Source organism: Meles meles, chromosome 9 (genome assembly GCF_922984935.1).
Source record: "Meles meles chromosome 9, mMelMel3.1 paternal haplotype, whole genome shotgun sequence".
Lineage (NCBI taxonomy): Eukaryota > Metazoa > Chordata > Mammalia > Carnivora > Mustelidae > Meles > Meles meles.
In genome coordinates, this window is record NC_060074.1 from 12,841,000 (window position 1) to 12,868,759 (window position 27,760).

The 27,760-nt window shown below is 47.3% G+C and overlaps 1 protein-coding gene across 1 annotated transcript in view; it reads left to right on the plus strand.

Moving 5' to 3' along the window:
* The window catches only part of LOC123950789 (aldehyde oxidase 2), an 80,401-nt gene that overhangs the window by 21,825 nt on the left and 30,816 nt on the right, over nt 1-27,760 (plus strand). The window contains exons 11-26 of the mRNA XM_046019211.1: nt 1,871-2,022; nt 3,752-3,845; nt 5,744-5,853; nt 7,244-7,428; nt 8,083-8,260; nt 9,492-9,584; nt 10,676-10,845; nt 11,450-11,564; nt 13,074-13,196; nt 16,068-16,164; nt 16,996-17,120; nt 18,016-18,149; nt 20,846-20,933; nt 24,051-24,137; nt 24,327-24,518; nt 26,720-26,947. Of these exons, the coding sequence (XP_045875167.1) occupies nt 1,871-2,022; nt 3,752-3,845; nt 5,744-5,853; nt 7,244-7,428; nt 8,083-8,260; nt 9,492-9,584; nt 10,676-10,845; nt 11,450-11,564; nt 13,074-13,196; nt 16,068-16,164; nt 16,996-17,120; nt 18,016-18,149; nt 20,846-20,933; nt 24,051-24,137; nt 24,327-24,518; nt 26,720-26,947 (2,171 nt within the window). The remainder of the gene's footprint in view (nt 1-1,870; nt 2,023-3,751; nt 3,846-5,743; nt 5,854-7,243; nt 7,429-8,082; nt 8,261-9,491; nt 9,585-10,675; nt 10,846-11,449; nt 11,565-13,073; nt 13,197-16,067; nt 16,165-16,995; nt 17,121-18,015; nt 18,150-20,845; nt 20,934-24,050; nt 24,138-24,326; nt 24,519-26,719; nt 26,948-27,760) is intronic.

The window sequence follows — 27,760 nt, forward strand, 5'->3', positions numbered from 1 at the left end:
ATAAGTGCTTCAGAAAGCCCCCTGACTTTTCATTCCCTTAGACCCCTGCACTCCGAAAAACATGAAGTTAGAACAAAACCCGCATTCTGAGAATAAACAAAGTCAGAGCTCTTTCCAATTCTATTGAAATACAGGATAGGTTTTTTGACCAAAGATGGGATAAAACATGACTAGGAATAGAGTGAACAGAGTTTTCTCAGTACAGCCATGTCAAGCCCAGCACGAAGTAACCGAAATAAAGCAGAGTAGACAGGCAGCCTTTCACTCCCTCCCGGGGCTGCACTGCCCTTTTGTACCTGTGTTGAATACAAGATGGTCATGCTGGTCTGTATGATGCTTCTGCCCTTAAAATAATAATAATACCACCACCAACAACAACAGCAGCATCTTTTTACTTCTGACTTCTTCCCTACAAATAAGGCTCTGGGTCCATAGGGTAGGAGGGATGCATGGCAGGAAACAAGCTTGGACTTCCCAGTGCTCCGGAGAGAAAAGTATGGATTTTTGCAGATTAAAGACCAAGCTCCAGTGGACCCTGCAGTGCTAGGAAGCGAGGAGCCATCGCTGGTGGGTCTGGGGTGGGCTCCCACGTTCCGAGAGTGCCTTTCCTGAAACACCGAGCACCAACAGGGTGCGGACTCTGGGTTGAGACATTCCAGGGGGCGGAGCAGTTGAGTTCTTTAGGCAAGATCTGCTTCCGGTAAGGGTAACGAGGAACAGATAGTGGTTTCCCTGATCACTTAGGTTAGCTGTGATGACCGGAATTGCAGTGTGTAATGTGTTAGGTCGGTGTGTTGGCGGGGGTGGGGGAGGTATTGTGCCAACTATATTTTTAATATTGATAAAAGATAAAGCTATGTGGGAGGGTAAAACAGTCTCTTCAAAGGTTAATCCACAAGAGAAAAATCAAAGCCCAGCCTGCGACCTGCTGAAAACAGACTAACTTAAAGTTAGAACCCAGCCCTGGAAGTGATGTCAAATCAGACTATATGGGTGAGCCGTGCATCCCACAAACCCGGGGAAGTCAAGGAGTCATTTGAAAAGGCCAGCGAAGTGATCTCCTGATGGTTTGGGTGACTTCTTCACTTTCAAAGACTGATCTGAACCTGTGTCTTCCCTGTTGTAGGGAAAACCCAGAGCTGCTGCTGTGGCCTGCGGATAGGAACAAGCATGCCGGCTACACCTTTCAGTCGTTACTCGCTTCCTCATTTAGGAGCAAATAGCATCGCCCCAATCTTCTTGGATGCTCTCCTATCGCTCCCACTTCCTGGCCACTCCCTGGGGACCCCCAACAACACCCAACATAGTATCTGGGGACACCCCTCCGGGAGCTGCGTTCATTCGGATTGGCCGTGCCCTTGTGGAACTGCTTGTCAGGGATATTGAGTAGCAGCACCGCTCGCGGGGGTGCAAATCCGCGGCAAAGCATTATTGGTTATAGAGTGATGTAGGTGACTGAAAGTCCCTTGTCCTTACTTTAATGCCATCAGATTTATTCCCCTTAGTCACCAACAGCTTTGCATTGTTTCCCTGTGCTCAGGATGGCGAAAGTCCTGGTAGGGTCTGCCCCCTGCTAGTCGTCACTGTCATTCCTTCTTTCTAGCCTGTTTCCTTGTATTTGTCTAAAGAAGAGTACAGACCAGCCCAGGGGCTCCTCCTAGCTGCACAGCACTACCTGGGGAGCTTTTAAAAAAGCCCTGTGTCCAGAAGTTCTGACTGAATTGATCTGGGAGTGAGTAACTGTGCTGGTGCAAGTTCCCAGTCGTTCTCTGTGCAGCCGGGGAAGAGAGCCACACGCCGGCTGCACACAATGGTGCCGGCACCACGATGGTTCCTTCCACGTCACCTGTAAAAACAACTTGCTTCCTAGGACTGACGATAGGTGCTGGCTGCAGTCTGACCCAAGTGAAAGACATCTTGGCTGAGCAAGTTTCCGAGCTTCCAGAGGAGAAAACTCAGACATACCGAGCCCTCCTGAAGCAGCTGAAGACTCTGGCGGGCCAGCAGATCCGGAATATGGCAGTATGTTCTGGGGCCACTCATCAGACACACTGCACCTGTTTTTTTTTTTTTTTAAGATTTTATTTATTTATTTCACAGACAGAGATAGGCAGAGAGGCAGGCAGAAGGGGGGAAAGCAGGCTCCCTGCTAAGCAGAGAGCCCGATGTGGGGCTCGATCCCAGGACCCTGAGACCATGACCTGAGCCAAAGGCAGAGGCTTTAACCCACTGAGCCACCCAGGCGCCCCTGTACCTATTTCTTAATCTCAGCTGCAGTGTTGAAATAAGCACTGGCAGAATCAGGATGCAAAAAGGTCTCGGCAGATTGAAACGACAGGCACAATAAACACTTAAAATTTAACTAACATTTAAAAATATATTTAAAAGAGGATTCTAAGTCACATTCACTATAATAGCCAAATAGCAATGTAAGTGGGAAAGGAGGTCATAATTCTGCTAATTTCATAAGACTATCAAAGAACCTAATTTGGTTTTAGGTTGCATTAACAGAAGCATTGTACCTAAAATAAGGAGGGTAGCCTTCTCTATTCCATACTGTTCAGACCACAGCTAGAGAATAATGCTCAGATCTGAGAGCCACGCTTTAAAGTCGGGCTGTTTCTGACCTCAGAAAAAACAGAAGAGACATGGGTTTTCAAGATAGGCGTGTTCCCTCTGCTACATACCCCCAAATGGTATGTGAGAAATCCTTGGGATATGGGGACTCAAGGAAGGACATATTTCCTTTGAAAAAGCTCTTCCAGGGATTCCTCCTGCCAAGAACTGTGAGTAACACCTGCAGCCTGGTGAGGAGAGGATGGCAGGAGAGTGCAGGGCTGGAAACCACATCAGACAGAGGAATGGTGGGGCCTGGGACAGCCAGAGGAAGGGTGAGCACTGCCTTCAAATCTGTACAGACTCATGAGGAGAGATGTGATTTACTTCATACGGTCCCAGAGGGTAGAAGTATGCCTGATAGGGAAAATCCAGGGAGGTAAATTCAGCTCCGTGGAAACAAGAACTTGAACTTCAAGCTGTTCCTAGAGGAATGGGGTTCCCTGTCCTCACCAATGGTCCAGCGCCGACTGCAGCCACCCAAGATGGTCGCCGGAGGTGCCATCACTGTGTGGGGAGGAGAATATTAAGTTGAATTTCTCTCCCAAGTTCTGAGATGCTATAGACTCCCCAGATCCCAGAAGAGGAAAAGGGCCACTCTCCCTCAGTGGTGTGGGAGCCCGGGGCGCCAGCACAGCCACGGGGGGTCTGGCCTTGACGGAGGCAGTGTTAGATGTGGGACAGCAGCTCTGTAGCCCGTATCCCAGCCGCCTGTGCTGCAGCCAGGGCTGAACAGGGGCTGGTTCCCAATGGGCCACTTGGCTTTGAATCCCAGTCCCGCCCCTTCCTAGCTGGGAGACGGGACTCAACTTTCATAACTCCTCTGTGCCCCAGCGTCTCCATCTGGAAAATGGGGATAATGGCATCAGTTTCACTGGGCCGTTGAGAGAAGTGAGTGTGAGTGTGAAGAGAGAGAACGGACGGAATGCCATGTGAGTGATAGTTACCGTCCGCTCCTCTCCGGATCCAAAAAAGTGGGCGGGAGCGGCCCCCCAGACGGTCGGAAAGGAGTCCCTCTGCCAACAAGACCAAGACTCCTTGGGACACTTTCACTGTGAGAGGAACTTAAGCAGATGCTTGTGGGGCTTAGGATCTGAGGGATAGAATGACCAAGGCTCTAACTATCTCTTCTTAGTCCTTAGGGGGACACATTATAAGCCGGCACTTCTATTCGGATCTGAATCCAGTTTTGGCTGTGGGCAATGCTACCCTCAATGTGATATCAGAAGGTAAGCTAGCCCAGAACTTTCTGAACTGCGCCTAGGATTTTCCGTCTTTTTAGGGAACGGCTGTAAGTGAAAGCCCTGCTCTCCGGCTCTTGATCCAGCGTGGGGAATTCGGGCTCCGGAGGAAGGCACACGGAGGCTAGGGAGCGGCTGGTGCCGCCTGCTGGCTCCGCATGCACACCCGCGCCACACCCGCCCTACTGCAGCCTGTGACAGCGGGCGGTGTGTGACGACTGAGCGGAAGGCTGTCTGCTGCCTGAGGACCGCTCCCTCCTCCTCTTCATGCCCACCCGGCTCAGGTGCTGGGTGTGAAGCCAGAGTCTAGGGAGGACACACTGCCCACACCACGGGCCCTCTGGGGACAGGAGGAAGGGAATGACAAAGTTTGCATGCTGGTAGGGAACACCGTTCCCTTGGGGCTGTTCTGTGCAAAACTACCCCGGTCTCTGGAAACGTTCCTCTCCCTCTGTGCCGCCGCTTCTCCAGGGATGCCACATGCCCCTTCACTGGGTCCTGTGCACCAGGCTGTGCCGACAGCTTCGGCACAGCCTGGCTCGTCCATCCAGCTGCCCCGCTGAGGTCACCTGCAGAGAAAGACACGGGGTGGGGACCATTGTCTGCAACAGGCTGCCTCCCGGAGGCCTCTGCTGCTCCCTGTGATCGCTCCTCCCCGCCCCTCCCCACAACCCATCAGATGCCCACTCCTTCTGTCCTTCCCACTTGGCCTGCCAGTCCTTTACCCCTCCTGTGGGCGATGGGACGCAGGGAAGCTATCACAGTCTGCTCCCCGCATGAACTTTGGGGGGTGTGTCTGACCAGGAATTACATCACAGGCGACTGTAACCCTCCCACGGGGTTTGTTGGCCATAATATGAGCCCATCCCTAAGTGGGGGGGGGGGGGGGTAGAGGAAAACTCTTGTGCCCCTATTCAGCTTGGCAGGGGGCCTGCCCAGGAGGGAGGAGCCAAGATGCCTGACCGTGGCCTCGCCCTGTCAGCCACTCTCCTGAGTCCTCCCCGCCTGTGGCCCAAGACAACCCCAGCCTGACCCCCAAAGACTAGGAAAGACAAAGCCAAGACTCTGGAGCATCAGGATAGCGAGGACAGCCTGGCCCCCACGCGGAGCCCTCTGCTGCATTAGGAGTCGCAGGACTCGTAGTGCAGTGGTGTTCTTCTACTGGCTGCTGGTCGTCACCTTTGGCTTAAGGTCTGCATTTTCCGGATTCGCCCAAGCCACGTCCACCCTGAGCTCAGCCCACTCTGGCAAGGCTGGTGGATGAGCTCGCCGACCCAGCAGCAGGACAGGCCAGCAAGGGTCAGCAGGGGCTCCTTTGGGGCGCCCCTGCCTCCTTCGGGACCACCCCTACATTCCAAGCAGCATCTCACTGCTTTCCTCAGGAACAGAACCCACCGCCATGGAGCCACAAACCACTTTTATAACAGGGGGTGTGGCTCTGACTGCCACATTGTAACAGTTGGGCAGAAAGGGGGTTTCCTGAATTGCTTTTAAGAGTGTAGGTATCCAGCAGCAGCAGCAAGCACAAAAAGCAAATGCGAAGATTTGAGCTCTGCCAGTAGTGGAGATGATCCCTGTTTCTGCGGAAGCTAAACCCTTCCCTTGGTCACAGCGCTGAACGAGTTTGGTTAGTCAACCAGCCTCTGCTGGACTGGCCTGGGAGGGGGCCAGAGCCCCAGCGCCCAGGGCACACGAGCACAGAGCAGCCACTGCCTCCCTCCCTGGGCAGGGGGACAGGGGAGCCCTGGACTGTCCTGCCCACTGACCGCTGCCTCACTCGGGGCAAAGGAAGGTGACCTTCTCTGCTTTGCCACTGACATATCAGAGTACAGAATACTCGGGCATTCCTTGTTGCAGCTGAGAAGAAATATCATTTTCTTCAACAGAAGGTACACGGCAGATTCCTCTAAATGAGCATTTTCTTGCCGGGTTGGCAAGTGCAGACCTTAAGCCGGAGGAAATTTTGGAATCTGTGTACATCCCTCACTCGCGAAAGGTAAGAATTCTGCTGGTGGCGTTTGTGAGTTGTTTTTTCCCTTTTCATACCCGAATGCAGGCATCGTTAGAAATCTGCAAACAGATGGAAGAAAAATAACTCTGCCCCGAAAACCTGTTTCCTGTCCACTACGGGCTGGCCCAGCGCCAAAGCCCTCAGACACCCTTGGGCGAGCAGCTCTGGTCTGTGGGTTTGGGGCTGTTGTTTCAGCTGTGGAGTGGGGCCCACCGAGGGCAGGCGCCTGCGCTTCCACACCCCTTTGCATCTACAGATCGACTCCGGGAGGCGGAAATTAAAGCTCCCAGTTACAGAATGAGCTCCTCTGCCTGACCCACAAAGAGGCGGACGCTGGGGCTGAGCCTCCCCAACTCCCACTGCAACTAAGTCCAACAGCTCCTAGGAACACAAGGGCCTCCGGATGTTTGCGAACACGGGCTATCTGGGGTTGACGTGACCACCAGCTGGCTGTGGCTCCTCACTCCATGTTCCGTGTCTCTCCCCAAAACTGTACCTGAATCCAAGAGGACAGTCTTCCCAGAGAGAGGCGATTCAGCCCATACACACACACACACGCACGCACGCACACACAATGATCAAAAGCCAGGAGTCAGCTTGGCTATGCAGGAAGTCTTACATTAAGTCATGTTTCCAGCCATGTGTCACCTTCATTTATTTTTCCTTGGCAGTGGAAACTTTGAGATGTGTTCTAGTCAAGTGTGCATCTGTGTAAAGTCCCCAGACAGAAAACCAGGCCGACTCTAACACAGCACCCTCAGTGGCCCCACAGATGGAAACACACTTGAGACACAGGTCATCACCATTAACTCCGCGTCAAAACACCCACAGTCACCGTCCCAAAGAGCCCAGTGGGGCAGACATCGCCCTCCTGACTCTTGTTCCTGATACAGGATTCCGTAGTCCATTGTTAGAAAGTTCTAGTCGACTTCTTTGTGACTTTTGCAAAGTGGAAACGCAGTCGTTTCTACAAACTGAGAACTGTGGTGGGTCTCTTTCACACTGTAAGCAAATTGCGTGCGAAAGAGCCTGTGCTGGGAGGGCTCCTCCACCTCATGAAGACAGAAGCATCTGGAGACTAGAGGGAAGAGCCCCTGGAAACAGAGCACACAGACATGATCCCGGCATCTTGGCCTCAGGAAAAGTGTACAGTGATCCCCGTTCCTCAAGGGTATTGGGCACGGGGTATGGGCCTTTGGAGGACGCCATTCTTACTTTGAATGAGAAGGCCCCCAACTTGTCCTCTGATTGTGCCAAATGACTTTAGTGTTCCCTTGGATTGAGTCTAAGTGATGAACTAGTGGCACCAAGAAGCAGAAACCATGCTCTTAGCTTTGACATGTCAAACGACCCCAAATGGTTCTTGTCTCCGCAGTGGGAATTTGTGTCAGCCTTCCGACAGGCTCAGTGCCAGCAAAATGCCTTAGCCGATGTGACTGCTGGCATGCGAGTCCTCCTCAGGGAAGGCACAGACACCATTGAGGACCTGAGCGTCTCCTATGGAGGGGTTGGGGCGACGACGATCAGCGCACAGAAGTCCTGCGAGCAGCTCATGGGGAGGTAAGCAGCAAACCCTGCACCCCAAAGGTGAAACTTAATGTAAAAAAAAAAAAAAAAGTGGAAATCTGGCTCTGGTCAATGTTGTTAACAGCCCTGGGAAGATGGAAATTCCTATCTGTAGAACCACTGCCTGTTCTCTTGGTAATTTTGCCAATAAATCAAACTTGACTTTGATTAGCGAGGGACCACTCCTTGGGTGAGGGATATAACAAAACTGGCCTGAGACCACATTCAGCCGCAGCCCTCACACACACACCCGCACTCCAGCTAACCCACACCAGCTGGTGTCCAAGGTCACTGATGGCTGCCGCTTGGGTACACGTGATTTCTTCCTCGATAAAGGCCTGTCTAGTTCCCAATGGAATTGTCCCCAATGGGCTGTTTGTTTAATGCCGGGTCCCAGCATGGTCTGGCTCTCAGACGTGCTTGGTTCATGTCACAGTGAAACGGTCCCGTCCTCACTCTGCCATGACTCTCAGGTCACTCGGTGCCTGGATTTTCCTGAAGGGCTTGGCTAGGTGATTTCTAAGTTCCCTTCCAACTCGTAAAAGGAGACCTGGGGTTCTCTAAACTGTCACTGTCCAATATCTAGTGCATGCTGTGCAATTGAAACCTGCCTTAAGCTCGTCCCTTCCCTGCCTCCAACCCCACCAGGCCCTGGAATGAGCCGATGCTGGAGGAAGCCTGCCGGCTGCTTCTGGAAGAAGTCTCCCTCCCAGGCGGGGCTCCAGGGGGGAAAGTGGAATTCAAGAGGTCTCTGGTGGTCAGTTTCTTCTTCAAATTCTACCTGGAAGTTCTGCAGGCACTGAAGAAGCTGGCGAAGTTTATGTCTGTGAGTGTCCGGCATGCCTGTGCTCCTTACAGCCAAAAGCTCCCAGCTTTTCTGCTCTTTTTGCAACCTGTCTTGTGGGCAGCCCGGGCCATTACCTGTCACCTGCTCTGAGTCAGGCCTTGTCCATTCCCAGCCTTCCCTCCATCAGGCGTTCAGCCCTGGAGGGCTACTATCTGAGGTTCGGCACGCCAGGCTGTCTGCATTTCACAGACGTTCGCTGTGTGCCCTGCCTCGAGTGGACAATTTCTTTTTCTTTTCAATTCAGCTTTACTGACGTATAATTACATATAATAAAATGCACCTATTTCAACTCGGTGAGTTTAAATGTGCAAACCCACGTAGCCTCCTCAAACAAGGTATAGAGCATTTTCATCATCCCCAAAAGTACCTTTTGGCTCCTTTGTAGTCAATCCTCCCAGCCCTGTCCCCAGACAACCTCTGATCTGCTTCATGGCATTAGAGATTAGGTTCACCTCTTCTGAAGGTTTATATTCAATATAAAATGTCAGATAAAATTTTATAAAATTTTATTCTTCAAAAAAATATGAAAATTTATTTGTATGCAACTATTTAAGTGGCTACTTCCTAGAATTTCTAATTGGAAACTTCTGGACTAAGTTAAGCACTCTCTCCTTCCTTCCCTATGACTGTAACTCTCCCCCTACGTTGTAGCCCTGTTTCCAGCCACCCCCACCCGACACTCCTCACGTCACCCCCAGTGTCCCGTTTCCATGTACTCAGAGTAGACGCCCGCCAGCCGCATTCACCAGGCCAATCATCGCTGCCATTCCTTTCCGAGTCAAGACAGTTGGTATGTTTCAGAAACCCGAGAGCCTTCCCAGTTTTACTGCTGCGTTGCTGCGAAAAGCCATCGGGATGTGGGCTCTTTTGTGTACGGTGAACTCCGGCTCATTCTGGGCTAGCTGAGCCAGCCCCCGATTTGCTTGCTTCTCCTGCTTTTACTCAGCTCTCTGACAGGCCTCTCCAGCCTCAGGGTGACTTGAGGACCAGTCTGAGATCAGTCCAGTTCCTCCTTATGTGGAAAGGGAGGGAGGGCAAAATGCCTTCATACAAGGGGAGATCCTGGGAGGTGCTGTGGACTGTGGTCCTCCAGGCTGCCCTGACCTTGTAATTTCTCAGATGCTTTAGCCGAGTCATTTTCACACACATCAAAGCCCAGTTTAATCGCAGACTAATCAGTTCATCTTTATTGTTTTGAATTGTCTCTCAGGACGGGCATCATTATCCTGAAATTTCAGACCGGTTCCTAAGTGCTCTAGAAGATTTCCCCATCACAGGACCGCAGGGAGTACAGAGGTACCAGGTCAGTGAGTCTAATTTAATAGAAAGCTAGAAACTAAGAGATAAGCTATAGCTATGTGAACAAAGCAAGCTCATCAGCGTTGAGATTTATAATTCTGACCTTCTTGTTTTTGCTGGTCTGTTGCCCTTTGCTTGAGCCAAGTCAGGGAGACACTGAATCTAGGATCAGGCCTGAGCTACCACTATACACACTTGAGGCTGAGCCACCCTGGAATGGCTTGACCACCTAATAATTGATGATCTCCTCCGACTGATGTTTTTGGGCATTTGTTTGAAGAGCGCCCAAGCCAAGTGTGGGGGGAGGATTGAGCAAGACAGTAGCAAGGTTCAGCCTCCAGCCCTGATTGCCAAGGTCTGATCTGCAGTCAGTGAAACAAGAGCCCTGCCGGTACGTGAACCGCACCCCCTCCTTGAAGGACAATTTAGAAAGTATCTATTATTCTCTGCTAGCACCCAGCCCCTCCCTCCACCCCATCTACACACAGACCGTCCCTGAGAAGACTTCCAGAGCAAACCCTTTCTCCATCTCCCTTATCCTCCCAGTGATGTTTTTGGGCCACTTGCGGGGAAAGCCAAGGCACCTTGGTCCGGATCCGGGGGGACTCTACTGCCATTGGCTCTCCTCCCCTCTCCCCTACCCCAAGCCCCATTCAAGTTGGCCCTCAAGCTTTTGGCTTTGATTTTGGTCCCCCACCATCAGGATTTTTATCACTTTAGGCTTCATTATCATGATTGCTTCAGCTGTGAACAGTTTGGTCATGAGAAAGGTAAGAAGGCAGACAGGGAGACCCTCTGAATTGCAGAAAAAGTCCAGGGAAGGACTCGGAAAAAGAAGATGCCAAAAGGAAAAGCTGGGGCACCCTTTCACCTATTTCACAATTCTGCGAAAAGGTCGGCATTACAACATAACTGACGGGACAATTCCCCCGCCTAGTTACACCATCAAATTGTCCCATTTATCATCTGACCTACACCAGGGTTTGTTGCCTGAGGGTGACTGATTTCTTAATCCTGAATCGGGAGTGTTGGTAATTGGCCAGACCACTTCTGGAGCTTCGAGTTTCCCAGGGCAACTCTCATCTCCGTCTGCAGAGTGTGGATTCTCGCCAGGCCCTCCAGGACCCAGTGGGACGCCCCGTCATGCACCTCTCAGGTCTTAAACATGCGACAGGTGAAGCCGTATTTTGTGATGACATTCCGATGGTGGATAGAGAGCTTTTCATGGTTTTGGTGACGAGCACCAGAGCCCATGCAAAAATCATGTAAGTAAAGGGGAAACTTTCAAAAAAAAAACTTGTAAAAGCACACCTGCAGTTTCCCACAGAAGAATTTGCCTGTTCCGCAGTGTTCTGAACCCATGGAACCTAAAATTGAGAGAATAAAGAAAAGGTCACCATCCCCGGGAGGAGGAGCAGAGGGGATCTGGAAATGACCATTAAGAAATAGAGAACAAAAACAGTGGTTATGGGCTCCTTGCTTCTGTTTTAACCTCATAACTCCTCAGCTCTCTGCTGGAGCCCCAGGCACGGCTCCCAGGAGTAACTCTGGGTAGGGCGATACCCAGCCGGTGATAAAACCCTGAAATACTGCATTTCTGAATGGTAAATGCCCACTGTCCTAAACTTCCTAAGAAGGTCCTTGCCACAGCCACACGGGCCCCAACTCCTGCTCCCCTCCAGCAGCTGAAGGGTTACCCTGACCCAGCAGGGGGCTCCTGGATCCTGAGGCAGGTCAGCTCTTATTGGTCAGGACCTAAGCTGGACCAGTGGTTATATATTTTGATTTTCAACAATGTTCTATCCCTCCCAGGTCTAGGGCCTTCAGAGTTTGCTGATTTCTATTTCTTAAATATTTATCTTTTTTCAGATCAATTGATTGGTCTGAAGCCCTTGAACTACCCGGGGTGGTTGATGTGGTAACAGCTGAGGACATTCCAGGCACCAACGGGACTGAGGAGGACAAGTTGATGGCTGTAGATGAGGTACAGAACGTGCCTTCTCAGGTGACTTCCTTCCACCAAGGAAGCCCCTCAGCTGGTTTTCAGCCACCTCCCATCCCCACCCATTGGGCGATAGAAGTGCCAATTTTTACACCTTCTCTCTACACCTCACATTTTTATTCAGACAGGCTTAGCAATTACATCGTAAAAAGGACATTTATTGCAGAGAAGCGAGTCCTAGCCTTCCCACAGTGTGCTCAATTGACCCTGGCCTGAAGAGTAAATGTAGGACCTGACTGTATCCGGAAAGAATACCCTAGAAAGAACTAGAAAGGAGAGTACAAGAAATACAGCTACTCCCTGTTATTTATACTGACTTCCTCCCTTCCTGGACCAACCCCACATACACACCCACACCCCCACTGACTCTTACACCTGCCATTTTTGATGAAGGTGCTCTTGCCTCTTTGACCTTTTAGTTCAATTCTACAACCTTTCGCTGAATACCTGCTTTTGGAACCAGGCTACCTTGGTTGCTGTTCTACCCTCACTACCTGTGTGCCTTTGGGTATCATTATCTGTAAAATGGGACTCATCATAGCACCAACCCCATGGTGTCGTTGTGAGATTTAAATGAGTTCATGCATGTGAAACACTTATAACAGTGCTTGGCACCCGCAGGCTCTCGGTAAGGGTTAGCTAGTTTCGTCACATCTCCGTGAGTCACACAGACGGTTTCTCCCTCAGCCATGAAACGAATCACTGTTCTCTTGGTTGCACTCCAGACGAAGAGGTCAGCTGTTGCTTAAGGGCTATATTATCTGCTCAGTAGGCCATTACAAAATACCACAGACTGGGTCACTTAGAAAAAACCAGAAATTTATCTTCTCACAGTTCTGGTGGCTGATCCCTCGAGATCAAGGCACTGGCAGGTTTGGTTCCTCCTGAGGCCTCTTTTCTTGCTTTGCGAGCGGGCATCCTCCCACTGTGTCCCCACACGACCTCTGTCTGTGGGTGAGCCTCCCTGGTATCCTTTCTCTTCTTGTAAGAACATCAGTCATATTGGACTGGAGCGCTACCCTGACGACCTCACTTACATTTAATTACCCCTCTAGCGGCCCTGTCTCCAAATACCACCACATTGGAGATTCAGGGCTTCGACATTCAAGTTTGGGAAGAAGGAGGGGACACAGTATAGCTCCTGGCAGGAATCACTTTGCACAAAAAACACTTTCCTTATCTTTAAACTCTAAAATGATAAATGATACCATGAAATGACACGTGACAGAGGACACAGCAGATTCAGGTCACAGCCAATCTCACACCCCCTCGGGGGCTGACATTCATTGAGTAAAATGGCCAATGGAATCATCTGTAATAGTTAAATTCTTTTTTTAATTGAAATTTTTGTTAGCCAAGCACATGTGTTTGGACGTGACCTCCAGTATGGTTATTGTTGCTAAACAATGAGAACGAAGACACCAGCCAGGGGGGGGAACGACGGTTTCTACAGATGTTCTTCTACCTGCTTCGTGCCCGTACCTTCCGCAGGTGCTCTGCGTGGGCCACATCGTCTGTGCTGTGGTTGCAGAGACCGATGTACAAGCAAAGAGCGCAGCTGAAAAGATAAAGATCACCTACGAAGATCTGGAGCCCGTAATCTTCACCATCAGCGTAAGCAGGGCTGGCTGGCTTCTTTCCTGTAAGGGTGTAGAATCAAAAGCACCTTTGTAAATTTCTTTTTTTTTTAATTTTTTTAATATTTTATTTATTCATTTGAGAGAGAGAGTGAGAGCACGTGCATGGAGAGGGGTGGAGGGAGAAGCGGACCCCTCACTGAGCAGGGGCCGGATCCCAGTTCCCTGAGATTAGGACCTGAGCTGAAGGCAAATGCTTAACTGACTGAGCCACCCAGGCACCCACCTTTGTAAATTTCTTAATGAAAGACTAATTCTAACGTTTTCTTGTCACTGACTTGTTCTGGAAAAATCAGCTTTCTCTGGAAGGTAGGACTTATATGAATTGAAATTAGCATTGGCTGTAAGAAATGAGGGGACAACGACACACCAAGCATTGAAGTTTCTTTCTCTTTCACATTCAGAAAATCTAGAAGTGGTCCATCCAGGGCTTATGTGGGGTTCTAAATGTGAGGGATCTGGGCTCCTTCTATCTAGTTGCTGCCTGGTTTCTGTACTCCAGATCGCACTTTGGTCCACAATGGCTGCTGAAGCTTTGGCCATTAAGTCCACATTCCAGACAGCAGAGAGAGTGAGAGGATGAAGAAAGGAATATCCCCTCCCTTTAAGGACACTTCCCGTATCTCATTGGTTAACACCTAGCCAGATGCCACACCTACCTGCTAGGGGAGCTGGGAAATGTAGGCTTTATGCCAGGATGACTACATATCCGCCAAAAATTGGGGAAGATGAGAAGAATGGATATTGAGAACAATTATGTTTTCAAGGTGGGACCCAAAAACAGAGTGACTTTCACGATGGAATTCCACAGAAATTTACACACTTTATTTTTGGGTATAACTGATGGAATGCAAATACTATTTCCAAAGCAGAAATAATGAAGTTAGAATAGAAAATTCAGATATAGACTGGGATTGGGAGGTTCTAACTCAATAAAGAGCAAGTTCAGAGTAATTAAGTTGCGAAAAGCTTTCTTATTTGTGCACTTGTGACAGAAAATAGATTTTTTTCAAAGGCCCAGTGAATTACTTGACATTTTTAAAATGTGCCTAAAAGGTACAACTTGCTCAATATTCAAAGTGTTAAAAAGGTCATGTTTCTTGATTTTTCTAAACCAAATGAATTCTGTTCCAAATTCCCATTTTGCCAAGTTTGCAAGAAGTCCAGAACTTTTTCTTGACTCACTCTCCATCCCTGGGTTGTACTCGGATTCTAATATCAGTTTTTGAAATCTCATTTTCTCAAGGGGAAATGACACCCAGAAGAAAAACCATGAAACATCCTGGGACTGGTTAGAATGGTTAGAGATCTAGTGTTCTCTCAGAATGGGACTGAACAGAGTCAGCTAAAAATTTCTTTTGTGAACGAAAGTAGATAACAAAATAATCATACATACCAATATTTACTCACTCATCCATCCATTCATTTCAATAACTGTATATATGAGAGACAGTGGAGGGTAGTGGCTAAAAGCACAGGTTCTAGAACCAGACCTCTAGATCTGAACCCTGATAACGCCCGATAACCATGTCACCTTCGGTGAGTTAAGGTGCCATGGTTTCTTCCCCTGTAAAATGGAGATAATAATAATAGCTACTTCATCCAGGTGTTACAAGACCAAATGAGCTACTACGTGGAAAGCACTTCGCACCCTGCCTAGCACACATTCAATCCTCACTAAGTAAAGGACATGTTACAAGATTCCGTGATCTCATGCTGCATTTCCAGTATAGCAATAAACGTGCTTCCCCATGAACTCGGTGACTCATTGACATCTTGGCGTAGCAGAAAGTGAAAAAGTCCACTATCTGGTACGCACTTTCTGCTGCTTGGAGAAATCAAGTATTCGTCACCAGGCTAGAGGCTTCTGAGAGCCGAGCTGGGGCTTGAACACTGCTTCCGTCCCTTATTTGCAGCATGACTTTAGGAGAGGTATTTAAGCTCTCCAGGCCCAGTCTCTGCATCTGGAATTAACGTGAGAATGCGTGTACGTGCGCTGCGTGTTGTGCGGTGCTTGACACAAGGCAAGCAGTCAACTAATATTGGCTGTTCTCATTATCATCACAATGAGCAAGATAGCCGGTGAACTCGAAGGCTATTGGAGAGTCAGAATGCGGGAATCAGGAGCCATTCGGAAGTGTGGAAAATCACGCTGGGCCTATAGGCTCAGTGGAGATGGGCTGTCAGTAGGTGAATCCACAGGGACTCAGAGTGGGACAGCTTCAGTCTTCACGTGTAATCAGTTCACGCTATCGTCAGAAAGAAAAGACAGAAGAAAGGGCTAGAAAGGCCCTTCTGAGATTTGCCAAGAAATGAACCCAAAGAAATGAACATACTTCCTACCATGTCTCCTGGGCTTTCTTCCCCAGAGATGTGTCAGGATTTGAGTCGTCTCCCTTCACTTGGCCTCAGCAATTTAGATCCCTGAGTTGGAGGTTCTTGTCCATGAGCTACCGAAGTCTCACACAAGTCTTTTTCTTCAGGGAGAGCATATAGAGGGAGAGCCTAGAACCTCACCCCCACTGCAGTTAGACCCATCGCTGTTCCCTGGACACCCACCCTGAAGAGGAGAAATGAGTAGATATTGTCCTGGACCATCACTGCACTCCCAGATCTCATTTCTCGATGTTTCCCTAATCCTTCTTGTCAGTCTTCCCTGCAGTGTGGAAGACAGCCTTCTCACAACCATCTCGTCTCTGCCACGAGCTCACGACTCTAGTACTTCCTTTGTTGATGACCCTTCGTGGCTATTTTGGGGAGTTTACTGGCCTTTGATTAAGGAAAAAAAATTGCCATTGGAAGAAAAAAAATTGTTTTAATTGGCTTGGGTATTTTGCCTATCATTTAGGATGCCATAAAGCACAACTCATTCCTATGCCCTGAAAAAAAACTTGAACAAGGAAATGTCGAGGAGGCATTTGAAAAAGTTGATCAGATTGTTGAAGGTAAGCTGTACAGGATATTTATTTATTGATTTATTTCTCCCCAAATGAGACCTTTTTTATTTTCTTCCTCCATGCATTCCAAAACAAGAAAATCAAACTAAAGCAAACAAGCAACAGCAAAACTAACGACCACAACATTGGTAACAACAAAGATAGTTTTTCTTCTCCATTTTGATAAGATGAACAACATTCACCCAGTTTGGCCCAAAATCTAAGAAGTCATAATTGATTTCTCTCTTTCTTTAACTTCACATTCAACTCATCTTCAAGTTTTATAGGCTTCTCCTTCCAGTTGTATCCCAAGCAGGAACATGCTTTCCCACCTCTGTAGCTCAGGATATTTAACAGAATCTTTGCACAATTCTCTTCCAAAGCAGACAGAGAGAGAATGTGATTTCCTCTCAGAAAGGGCATTCTCTAAAGACTAAGCACTTTGCCAAATTTCACTTATATCTCTTCCTTTCAGATTTTGTGTGTGTGTGTGTGTGTGTGTGTGTGTGTGTGTGTACACGTGTGTTGCCTTTAGAGGTTGGGGGGTGGGGAGCAACAGAATATATAGAAGAAAAGTCCCTAGTGCTTTGATTAGTCGAGGACAGAGGAACAGAAGCAGACAGTCTGAACTTGTCCAGTTTTGGAAACAGATCGCCCTCAGTCCAGTTTTGGAAACAGATCGCCCTCAGCTGCCACAGGACAAATGCCTGACCCATCAGCTCTTTATTCCAAACAGATCCATTCTGGTCGGTCCACACCTTACCCGCCTTTGAATTCCTCCACACGGTAGTTTCCAACTAACATACACTTTCAAGAATTTCCCTACCTTGCACTTAACAGGAGAAGTCCATGTTGGAGGGCAGGAACATTTTTATATGGAAACACAGAGAGTGCTTGTTATTCCGAAGGCCGAGGACAAAGAACTGGACATTTATGGGTCAACGCAGGATCCAGCCCATGTGCAGGTGAGGTCCGGGATCGTCTTTACCTTCCCAGCTTCCTAATTCCATCGCGGCCTTCGATCCCCACAGCTTCACAGTTGGCAGCCATTCTACCTGTAGGAACTTGATGTCCAGGTACTGGACACCAGTGGAGCAGCTAAGATACCAGAACCTTTAATTTTTTCTGGTCTTGACAGGTAAATAAAACAAGTCGAGGTGAAGGGGATTAAGAGCACACTTACCATGATGAACACTGAGTAAAGTACAGAATTGTCGACTTACCATATTTCACTCCTGAAACTAACATAACACATTATGTTAACTATACTGGAATTAAAACTAAATAAAATAAATCAAATTAAAAAAAAAAAAGAACAGCCACTGTCACTCAGATCTGAAGAGTGCATTCATTTGCAGCATGCTTACATGAGCTCTATCGTTAGATAACCACGCTAAATTACATCTGCACATGACTTTTCTCTAAAGTAATCACCATGGATAATCTTTGGAGTGAACATATCACTTTATAGCACATTTTCATTTCCCAGTAGCAAAGTGCCCTAAGTTTTAGCTGCAAACATCTTCTTTAGCAAGTTGTCCTGCGTTTGCTGATTTTCACCTTGTCAGGACTTCAGGTCTAGGCATTTGGCCATGATTCCAGCTTCTGACAGGAATCTCGGACTCAGGCAGTTTCCCTTCTGGAAAACACCATTTTTCAGCTGGAAAGGCTATTCTCTAAGATTAATGATGTTTATGAACTCAATAGAGCTCGGCAAGACAGATTTAGACTATCTTAGTTTTTTGTGGTTGTTTTTTCTGACAGGAGGTATGGTTGAATATTGCTATAATGTTGTTTCAGAAAACAAAAGGCTTCTTTGCCATTTCTCGTAAAAACTTTTCCATTACCTCACTTTTACAGAAAACAGTGTCCTCTACTTTAAACATCCCCATCAACAGGATCACCTGTCACGTCAAACGGGTGGGCGGCGGGTTCGGCGGGAAGGTAGGAAGACCAGCTGTGTTTGGAGCTATTGCAGCTGTGGGCGCCGTCAAGTAAGTGCGCTTGGGGATACAGGAGGGGGTAAAATGTGCGAACTAAGGATAAATCAGAGGAATGAGAGTCACTTGGACTGCTGTCATAACCACCTGAGTGTCCTTGGGCAATTCAGGCTCCTGTCTCTCTTTCTTTGTAATTAGAGATACAATACTCACCCTCCTAGTGTTATTGGAAAAGTCAAATGTACATAGGACGGCAAAGAGGATAACTTGCTATAAAAAGGTGAAGTGGTCGGGGCGCCTGGGTGGCTCAGTGGATTGGGCCGCTGCCTTCGGCTCAGGTCATGATCTCAGGGTCCTGGGATCGGGCCCCGCATCGGGCTCTCTGCTCCGCAGGGAGCCTGCTTCCTCCTCTCTCTCTGCCTGCGTCTCTGCCTACTTGTGATCTCTCTCTCTGTCAAATAAATAAATAAAATCTTTAAAAAAAAAAAAAAAAAAGGTGAAGTGGTATTATTAGTTGAACAGCTCCAAGGCTGCAGCTGCCCTGTCCTTGAGCTTCAGGGAAAGTGACCCATTTAGGGGTGGGACAAGTATCCTGGGCGAGTGGAACACCATGGGTGTGGGTCCTCCCCCACTTTTCCTTCCTACTCTAGCTGCAGACAGGGTGGAGTGAGGAAAGAAAGCTTCCCACCCTCTGCCTCTCTGCACCTGGGAAGGGCTGGCTAGTCAGTGTTTGCTTAATGACAGATGACATCCTCAAAGAAAGTTCCCGGGTTAACCTCAGCCACAACGCTTGCTCCTTTGCTGTCCACGCTGTTCAAGCTGCTGGCTTTTCTGTTCCTTGTTCATTTTCTGTGGCTGTTTCTTGGTAGTAACAAAGTACTGTCAGAGCCCAGTCAGCCCACAAAGTTCAAAGGTCCTGCTTCCTTTGACAAATGGAAGTTTGCCTGTGTAGTTCAGAGCTAGTTCCCAAAGCATTCAGCCGCGTGCCTCGTTCCGCAGTGAGCGGTGGAAGATCACAAGATCTGAATCCCATGTCCGGTTCTCTCCATGATGAACCTCTCTATTTGCACCCCGCAAGTACCCAGCAAGGGATAATCAGTTCATCATACTCCTACCAGGCTTTGTGCCCTTAAGACCTCTCGAGCATTACCGCACTTTAGGATCATCCCGGAAGCACTTAAATCCCAGTGCCTAGGCTGCCCCATGAAGGTCCGGCATCACCATATTTAAAATTACCCCAGGGGTGCCACTGTGCAGCCAAGGGTGGGAACCAGTGCCTTAAGCTACAGCCCTGCCTTCGCACACATCTGGCATGCAGTTAGCAGTTCCCAGAGTAGTTCCCAAACTGTTGATAAGACTCGCCCAGGCTCCTAGAAATCCCAGACCCATCAAATCAGAATCACCAGGGGGTAGTCCCAGAAGCTTTCCATTTAACTGATGCTCCAAGCAGACTTCACCATTAAAAACTACAACAACAACAACAACAACAAAAACCAGACACACACACACAAGAAAAAAAAGAACAGGAAACTTTGTGCCAGAATTGTAGCTTTCAACATGTACCTAAAAATAGCTGCATAAGAATCACTGAGAAGGGTGCCTGGGAGGTTCAGTGGGTGAAAGCCTCTGCCTTTGGCTCAGGTCATGATCCCAGGGTCCTGAGATCGAGCCCCACATCAGGCTCTCTGCTCAGCAGGGAGCCTGCTTCCCCTTCTCTCTGTCTCTGCCTGCCTCTCTGCCTACTTGTGATCTCTGTAAAATAAATAAATAAGAGCCTAAAAAAAAAAAAAATCACTGAGAAAAATGCCAATTCTAGGCCCCTCCCTAATGTACTGAATGATGGTCCTAGTGCTAAGACTCAGGAATCTGCATTTTCACCAACACACCAGATGATTCTTTTGTACTCCAAAGAGTCCAGGAACCATTGCCCTAGAGATACAGCAAGGCTAAAGCTCCGAGTACCCGAGGGCCCAGCTTGGCCAACAGAGTAGCATTCGTGGGTAGAGATGAAGATGCTAACCCAGCTGGCTAAGGGCTTGGCCTTGGTTTTGCAGTTGTATTGCTAAGTTTGCATTTATCTATTCTCACTCCCTCTCTTTTGTAGCTGGTGGTGGGGATATGCCAAATGGCTGGATCTGGTCAAGCATCAAATCTGAAGCCGTAGGAACACACGTTAGGGACTCCTGGGTGGCTCAGTCGGTTAAGCATCTGCCTTCAGCTCAGCTTATGATCCCAGGGTCCTGGGATGGAGCCCCCGCATCCGGCTCCCTGCTCAGTGGGGAGCCTGCTTCTCCCTCTGCCTGCTGCTCCTGCTGCTCGTGCTCTCTCTCTCTCCTTTCTCTCTCTCTGACAAATACATAAATAAAATCTTAAAACACACACACACACAAGTTAACTGGCGTGTGACATCAATATTGCTTTAGCTAGATCTCCGGCCATTGAATCATAGGCTGCAGAGACAGTGTTGTTTGGCCACATGTCAATTCAGATCGGCGCCCAGCTCACTGCACGCACTCAGGGAATACACAGGGGACGACTGGACGGTGAAATGAGTGGTTGGATAAATGGGTGGGATGATGGATGAAGGATGTATGCGTAGAAAGGTGGGCAGATGGGAGGGCGGTAGACAATTAGATGAGGGAATGAAGAAATGGGTGGGCGGAAGCTAGATGGGTAAATGGATGAACAGGGGAATGGATGGGTGGGTGGGTGGAATCGGGGGAGAATACACGAAGATTTGTTTTCTTTAGAACTGGTCGTCCTGTCCGTCTTGTTCTTGATCGCGAAGACGATATGTTAATAACTGGGGGAAGGCACCCATTATTTGGAAAATATAAAGTGAGTATTAAAGATGAAATTATTAAAATACCTCATCTTATCTGAGTAGTTTTATCATTTTGATTTTGCTAAATTTTAAAAACAATAATCTTACCTAAAATATTCAATGAAAATGCTATGTATTTGAATATTCATAAAGTTTATAGGGAACTCTTAGTAAATCTAGTATAGATTGTGAAGAAATTGAATGATAAAAACAAAATTTCAATTGATAAAGAAATTACTGAAGGAATAAGACTTTCGTTAGTGGTTCCTCAGAGACAAAAAATGAAGGAAGCTACAAGCACTTGTTATACCAAAACTTCCTGACTATGAAAATATTTTGTGGTCGGGACTCCTGGGTGGCTCAGTCAGTTAACATCTGCCCTCCGCGCAGGTCATGATCCTGGATCATGATCCTGGGATCGAGCCCTACATCAGGCTCCCTGCTCAGAGGAGAGCCTGCTTCTCCCTCTCCCTGTGGCCCCTGCCGCCACCCCCGCTCATGAGTGCTGTCTCTCTCGCTCACTTTCTCTATCAAACAAATAAAATCTTGGGGCGCCTGGGTGGCTCAGTGGGTTAAAGCCTCTGCCTTCGACTCGGGTCATGATCCCAGGGTCCTGGAATCGAGCCCCGCATCCGGCTCTCTGCTCAGCAGGGGGCCTGCTTCCTCCTCTCTCTCTCTGCCTGCCTCTCTGCCTACTTGTAATTTCTGTCTGTCAAATAAATAAATAAAATCTTTAAAAAAAAAAAAAAAAACAAATAAAATCTTTTTTTAAAAAAGAAGAAAATATTTTGCAGTTGAAATGTTTGGAAACAATTTTGCCATTTTAACTACAAAATCATTTTTATAAGTGTTTCTGCCAAGTTGTTATGAAAGTATCACAAAAGTTCTTTGCAAATAGGAAAAAAAGCCCCACTAACTAATGAAATAATTTTAAATTGTTTCAAACCATGCTCATTGTGTTTTATACAACTATGGCGTAAACAGCATTAAAAATACTGTAACATCTAATCGACAACAACAGTACTTTTCAAATTTGTGACCGAGTTTTTAGGATGGTTCTAATGTGCTATTTCTTTATCAAAGATGTTTTATCTGGGAATTGCTTATAGCATACACATGGTTAGAGTCTCTACCTGATGTCATTGTCTAATGATTTAGATTACTAAAATATATTTCCTGGATTACTAAAGCCATACCACAGCACCATTTATTTTCTTCCCTTGGCATCAATGATTTTTATAATTAGGGAGGAAAAGACCACAGTTGGCCATTAAATTTTTCATTTGCCTTCAAATGCACAGAAATCAATACAACTATTATTATCTTCTAGCACCAAGTACAGCGTAGAGGCACATTCTAGGATTATGGCTATGTGCTTTGTTATGGTGGCTGTGGAGTTCTTTGGTTCTGGCCTGAGTTATAAATTAGGCTTTATTTATATTGCATTTATGCGACTATTTTAGTACTAGTACTTATTAAGAAGATTCTAGACTGTAAATATTTTTGTAATTATAGTAACATAAAATATAATTAAAATGAGGGAAATAGACTTTGGAAAATCCAAAGTTTATTTTATTCTTTATTTTCTAAAGATTTTATTTATTTATTTGACAGAGAGAGAGACAGCACAAGTAGGGGGAGCAGCAGACAGGGGGAGAGAGAGAAGCAGGCTCCCAGCTGAGCAGGGAGACAGATGCAGGGCTCAATCCCAGGACCCTGGGATCATGACCTGAGCCGAAGGCAGACACTTAACCAACTGAGCCATCCAGGTTCCCCGCAAATTTTATTTTATTTTTAAAGAAATACAGTCTTACTTCCAGTATAGTAAGATGTTAGTGTGAGAGACGTGTGTGTATGCGTATGTATAGAGAGAGAGAGATCCACATTCAAAACTAGCTAACAAAGTTTTGCTCTTTTCATCAGAGCTATTTGTAAATTAGCATAAAAATGTTTATGCGAAAGAGGTTCTTCTGAAATTCTTGAAAAGTTTATAAACAGTTTAAGATTTTTCTCTACTACCTTATTTATTACATTGTTTTGCTTAGCAATCCTTTCTTCATGAAAAGTCACGGATAAACTTCAACCTAGCATTTGTCAAAATTACCATAAATTCTGAATTTGTGGCTTTTTCTACACGTGCTAAGTGCTCTTGTTATCTAACATCTCCATGGATGGTAAGAGCCATATGGTTGTGCCCATTTCCAAAAAGGCAAAGGGACCAGGGCCAATCCTTTTCTGGTAGAGCTACAACAGGAAGTGGGAGATTTTCAGTCTGGGCTGTGCAGACCAACAGGCCTAAGTGGGTAGGAGGGAAGTGGCAGCTTCAGAAAAACGCAAAGTCCTTCTTTGAGTCCCAGTAGGAACGGCAGCACTAGCCCACATCTGTGCCCCCTTCTTCACAAAGCACTTGAGCAGCTCCCTACAATGAGAGCAGCCCTTCTCGTGTCTGTGCCCCAGGCCTCAGCTTCCAAGGCTTCCCCATAATGAGATGCTCTGTGATTCATTCCCACGCACTCTGGAATTCCAGAGACTTTTCCACAAAAGAGAGAGACTACAGACTAAATTAGAAGGAAAAGTAGTAAAAAGTGAAGGAGACGTGGGGTGACTGAATGGCTCAGTCAGTTAAGCATCTGACTTCAGCTCAGGTCATGATCTGAGGGTCCTGGGAATGAGCCCACGGGAAAAGCCCTACGTGGGGCTCCTTGCTCAGCAGGGAGTCTGCTTCTCCCTCTCCCTCTGTCCTTATCCCCACTCATACACGTGCTCGCTCTCTCTCAAATAAATAAATAAAACCTTAAAAAAAAAAAAAAAGTGAAGGAGGCTCTTCCAGAAACAAGGAAGGAGAGGGTAGCAATTCTACACCAGCAGGCAAGCAAGGGCTTTGGAATTCCCTACTGACTGGGAAGCCAGGAAAGGACTCCTGGAAAGGAAGAGCTCCTCCAAAGTCTGATCAGAGGAAGTCTTTGTCAGGTAAGCCCTGAAAAACAAGGGGATGGCCAGGTATGGCACACCGCCAAGCAAAGGGAAGCATTGTCTGCTTTCAGTCCTGCCCAATCCTAGAGCTGGGCTGTGACTTAAACTTGGCTTGTAAATTTTAAACGGATCATAAAATGTCCTTCATTTGGTGACAGGTGGGGTTCATGAACAATGGGAGAATCAAAGCTCTGGACATTGAGTGCTTCCTTAACGGAGGATGCATGCTGGACGACTCTGAGCTGGTATGTGCTTCAGAAACCGGCATCATTCTGGATCCTGACCCCAGTACAGAATTTCCAGATGAGTCTTTATGGAGCATGTTTCTTCAAGTCCTTACCCAAGTTTCACAAGCAGTTAGACCCTTACTTGACTTTTACAGGGAAAAAAAAAAAGTATTGGCCAATATATATTAATACTTCCTTTCACTTTAGGTAACAGAATTTCTTATATTAAAGCTGGAAAATGCATATAAAATCCGCAACCTCAGGTTCCGCGGCCGGGCATGCATGACACATCTACCATCTAATACAGCCTTTCGGGGATTTGGCTTCCCACAAGGAACCCTGGTAACAGAATCTTGCATCACAGCTGTGGCAGCCAAATGTGGCCTTCCGCCAGAAAAGGTAAGGTTGTAACCAAGATTGGTGAAGGCTCATCTGAGCTAGGGTGCTAGCTACCCAAGGAAAGACCCTGGGAGAACCGCTCAACTTAGCCTTGGCTCAGAATTCGAGATAAATTCAGAGCTACTTGGAAGAAATGACTTTTCACTATCTTCCTACCTCCTTATGCAAACAACTTTCTGTTTCTTTCTTTTTTCTAATTTGTACAAAAATACTCTTTTTACAATTCTAACCACACTGAGGGTGTGGTTAAAATAAAAAGTGAACATCCCCCTTTTCATCCCATCATCCTTATTGGTCAAGAGTAACCACTGTTCATAGTTCTGTGTTCCAGCCCTCTATAGTCATACACACATGGGTCAACACTGACGTAACATACACACACACGAACGCATGCACACTCATACGCCCACACACACACACACACACACACATATATATGAACATAGAGAATTATTTACCAAAATGGGACCATGGTAAGCAAATCATACTTTTCTACTTGACAGTAAGCCATGGCTACCTTCCTCTTCCATTAGAATGATCCGTTTCATGCTTTTTCATAACTGAACAGTATTATATAATAGGGACTTACTATAATTTATTTAGCCAATCCTCTCTGATACACATTTATGTTGTTACCCGTTTATGGCTACCAAAATAATGTTGCAAGAAACATCTTGGTACAGATACACCAAAATGTAGATGTATTTTTGCCCTGCATTATATATCTGTAGGATAAATATATGGAAGTGGAATTGCCAGTACACTTGAAAATTTTTGAGAGATCTACTACCAAAAGATGCCTCCCAAATATATTATTTTACAGTATCCTAGAAGTTGCCCAGTATAGATAGGTTGCTAGGCTAGAGAGAGGCAGCCACTGGCAGTTGAGATAATTACTAATAACACCTTTCTAGCCCTCAGACGTTTCAATTAGACCCTAGCCTACTTTTTATACTTCTTTTCCCTGTTTCCCCAATATAGTCCCTCTGCTCCAGAAGCCACACTTAAATATTGCCCTTTGAACCCTTTGGCCCCAAAGTTCAGCAGAGAGGACCACCAGGTTTGTGACTGCCAGGGTACTCCCTACACACAGGAGAACACCTACACATTATTCAAGGAAGACCATAGATATTCTAAGAGAAGTCACATAGAATGTTCTGCCAGTACAAAGAAGAAAGACATCGCTTTGGCTTGAGGGGAGGAGAGTCAGCAAGAACTTTCTGGAGAAGATGACACGGAAGATAGGCCTTGAAGAATGATGAGTGAAGATAATGGGAAGATAATGCAGGCAGACCCAGCAGCTCCAGCAAGGAGAGGAAACCTCTTTGTGACTCAGTCTCCTTATCTGTGAAACAAGGATGATATGACTCACCACACAGAGTTCCTGCACAAATCAAATGAGTTAGCACTTGTTAAAACATTTGTTTTCGTAAACTGGATAGTATTATTCCAGTGTTACTGCTCATAATGACAATTATTCAGTGTTACTTAGATGGACATGGGGAGAATGAAGACTTCCAGAGCATATCTCAGTAGGTTCTCCTTCTTTATCAAATCTTGCAGACTTCCATATGACACCCCATATTCAAATACATTTTTTTTAATTTTATCAAATACATTTTTAAAAAACATTTGGCCACACATTCCAGAGGCGATGGGAAAGCTTGGAGTAGATCCGCTGTTTGTCACCAGCTGCAATGCAATTCCTCTGTAGCAGAACAAATCTTCAGTTATTATAATACATCCTCGCTTTGTTATACAATCTACCAACTCTTCCTCCCCTGAACCTTGTAGGAAAAAAGGAGTATCTGCTTCCCTCAGCCCCTCCATCCTGCTGCCCTCCAGGGACCAGTTCCTACCACTACCCTCCTCTTTCAGTGGGGAGGGGAGGGGCAAGGAGAGGAGGGGAAGAGCAGAGGGAGAGGGAGAAGCAGGCTGCCTGCTGAGCAGGGAGCCCAATGTGGGGCTCAAATCCAGGACCCTGGGATCATAACCTAAGCTGAAGGCAGACGCCTAATGGACTGAGCCACCCAGGTGCCCCTGACTCCCATTATTTTTGCAAAAGCACACGCTGTTCAAAGAAAGAAGCAGCACCTGTCTTCTCCCCACCGAAGTTTGTGTTTTAATTTGGAAGTTTTTCAAGTCTCTCTTTTGCAGTCACTTTCTGTCTTACCATAACTATCAACTCCTCACCCTTTCAGATTAGGGAGAAAAACATGTACAAAACAGTTGATAAAACCATCTACAAACAAGCATTCAGCCCTGAGCCCCTGCTAAGATGTTGGAACGAGTGTCTGGACAAGTCTTCCTTTCACAGCAGAAGAGTGCACGCGGCAGAGTTTAACAAGCAGAATTATTGGAAGAAGAAAGGCGTGGCCGTCGTCCCCATGAAGTTTTCAGTCGGCTTTGCCGCCACAGCCTATCATCAGGTAAGGCTCTTCTCCGTGGTAAATAGCCCTCAGGTGGGACGCACTTCTCACCCTGGCAGCTCATGCTGACGTTGGGAGATGGTCACATTCCCCAGGCACCCAGCCCCTCCCTCCCCCAGCACCTGGGAGAAATGTAAGAACTCTCCGAGCAGCCCCATCTGCAAGCTCGTGCAACACGGTCCCGCAGAAAACATGGCTCCGTGGCAGAAAAGGGCATCAGGAAGCCTGCTACCAGCACAGCTGCCGGGACTCAGCCGTGACCACGACGACCACCCCACCCCACCCCGAATCATCCCTATGCCAAAGGGAACAAGAGCGCACAAGGCCTGGGGTGCTGAGCTCTCTGAGCCCAGAGGTTGCGGCTTGGGCAGGAAGTGGGCCTCTTCCGGTCTGCGCCTCAGACCCCTCAGCTCTCCTCGGTGCCCCAAAGTCTCGGTAGAGAGGTCACGGCATGTTGCCCTGACAAGCTGGCTATTTCCAGCCGCCTCTCGCAGGAATCTATGTCAGTTCTAATGGGGAAACAGGTGCATGGTCCAAAAGTGCTTCCAGGGAGATTGCAAAAGGGAGAGGCAGTCATCCTCTGGGAGAGGCCCTCAGAGGCCCCATCCAGAAGGCAGGAGGAAAGGTGGCGAAGAGATGAGTCCATGAAATAACACAGCACTGGTATAGATGAGTGTTCCCAGCAATCCCAATGGGTCCCTATGGGAAAGCTGTTTAGAAAACCGGGAAATGTTATTGCCTCCCCGTTATTGTCCTCCAGAAGCAGAGATTCTGCAACTGGAAAAAGCTTGTATGCATTAGATATAAATCTAA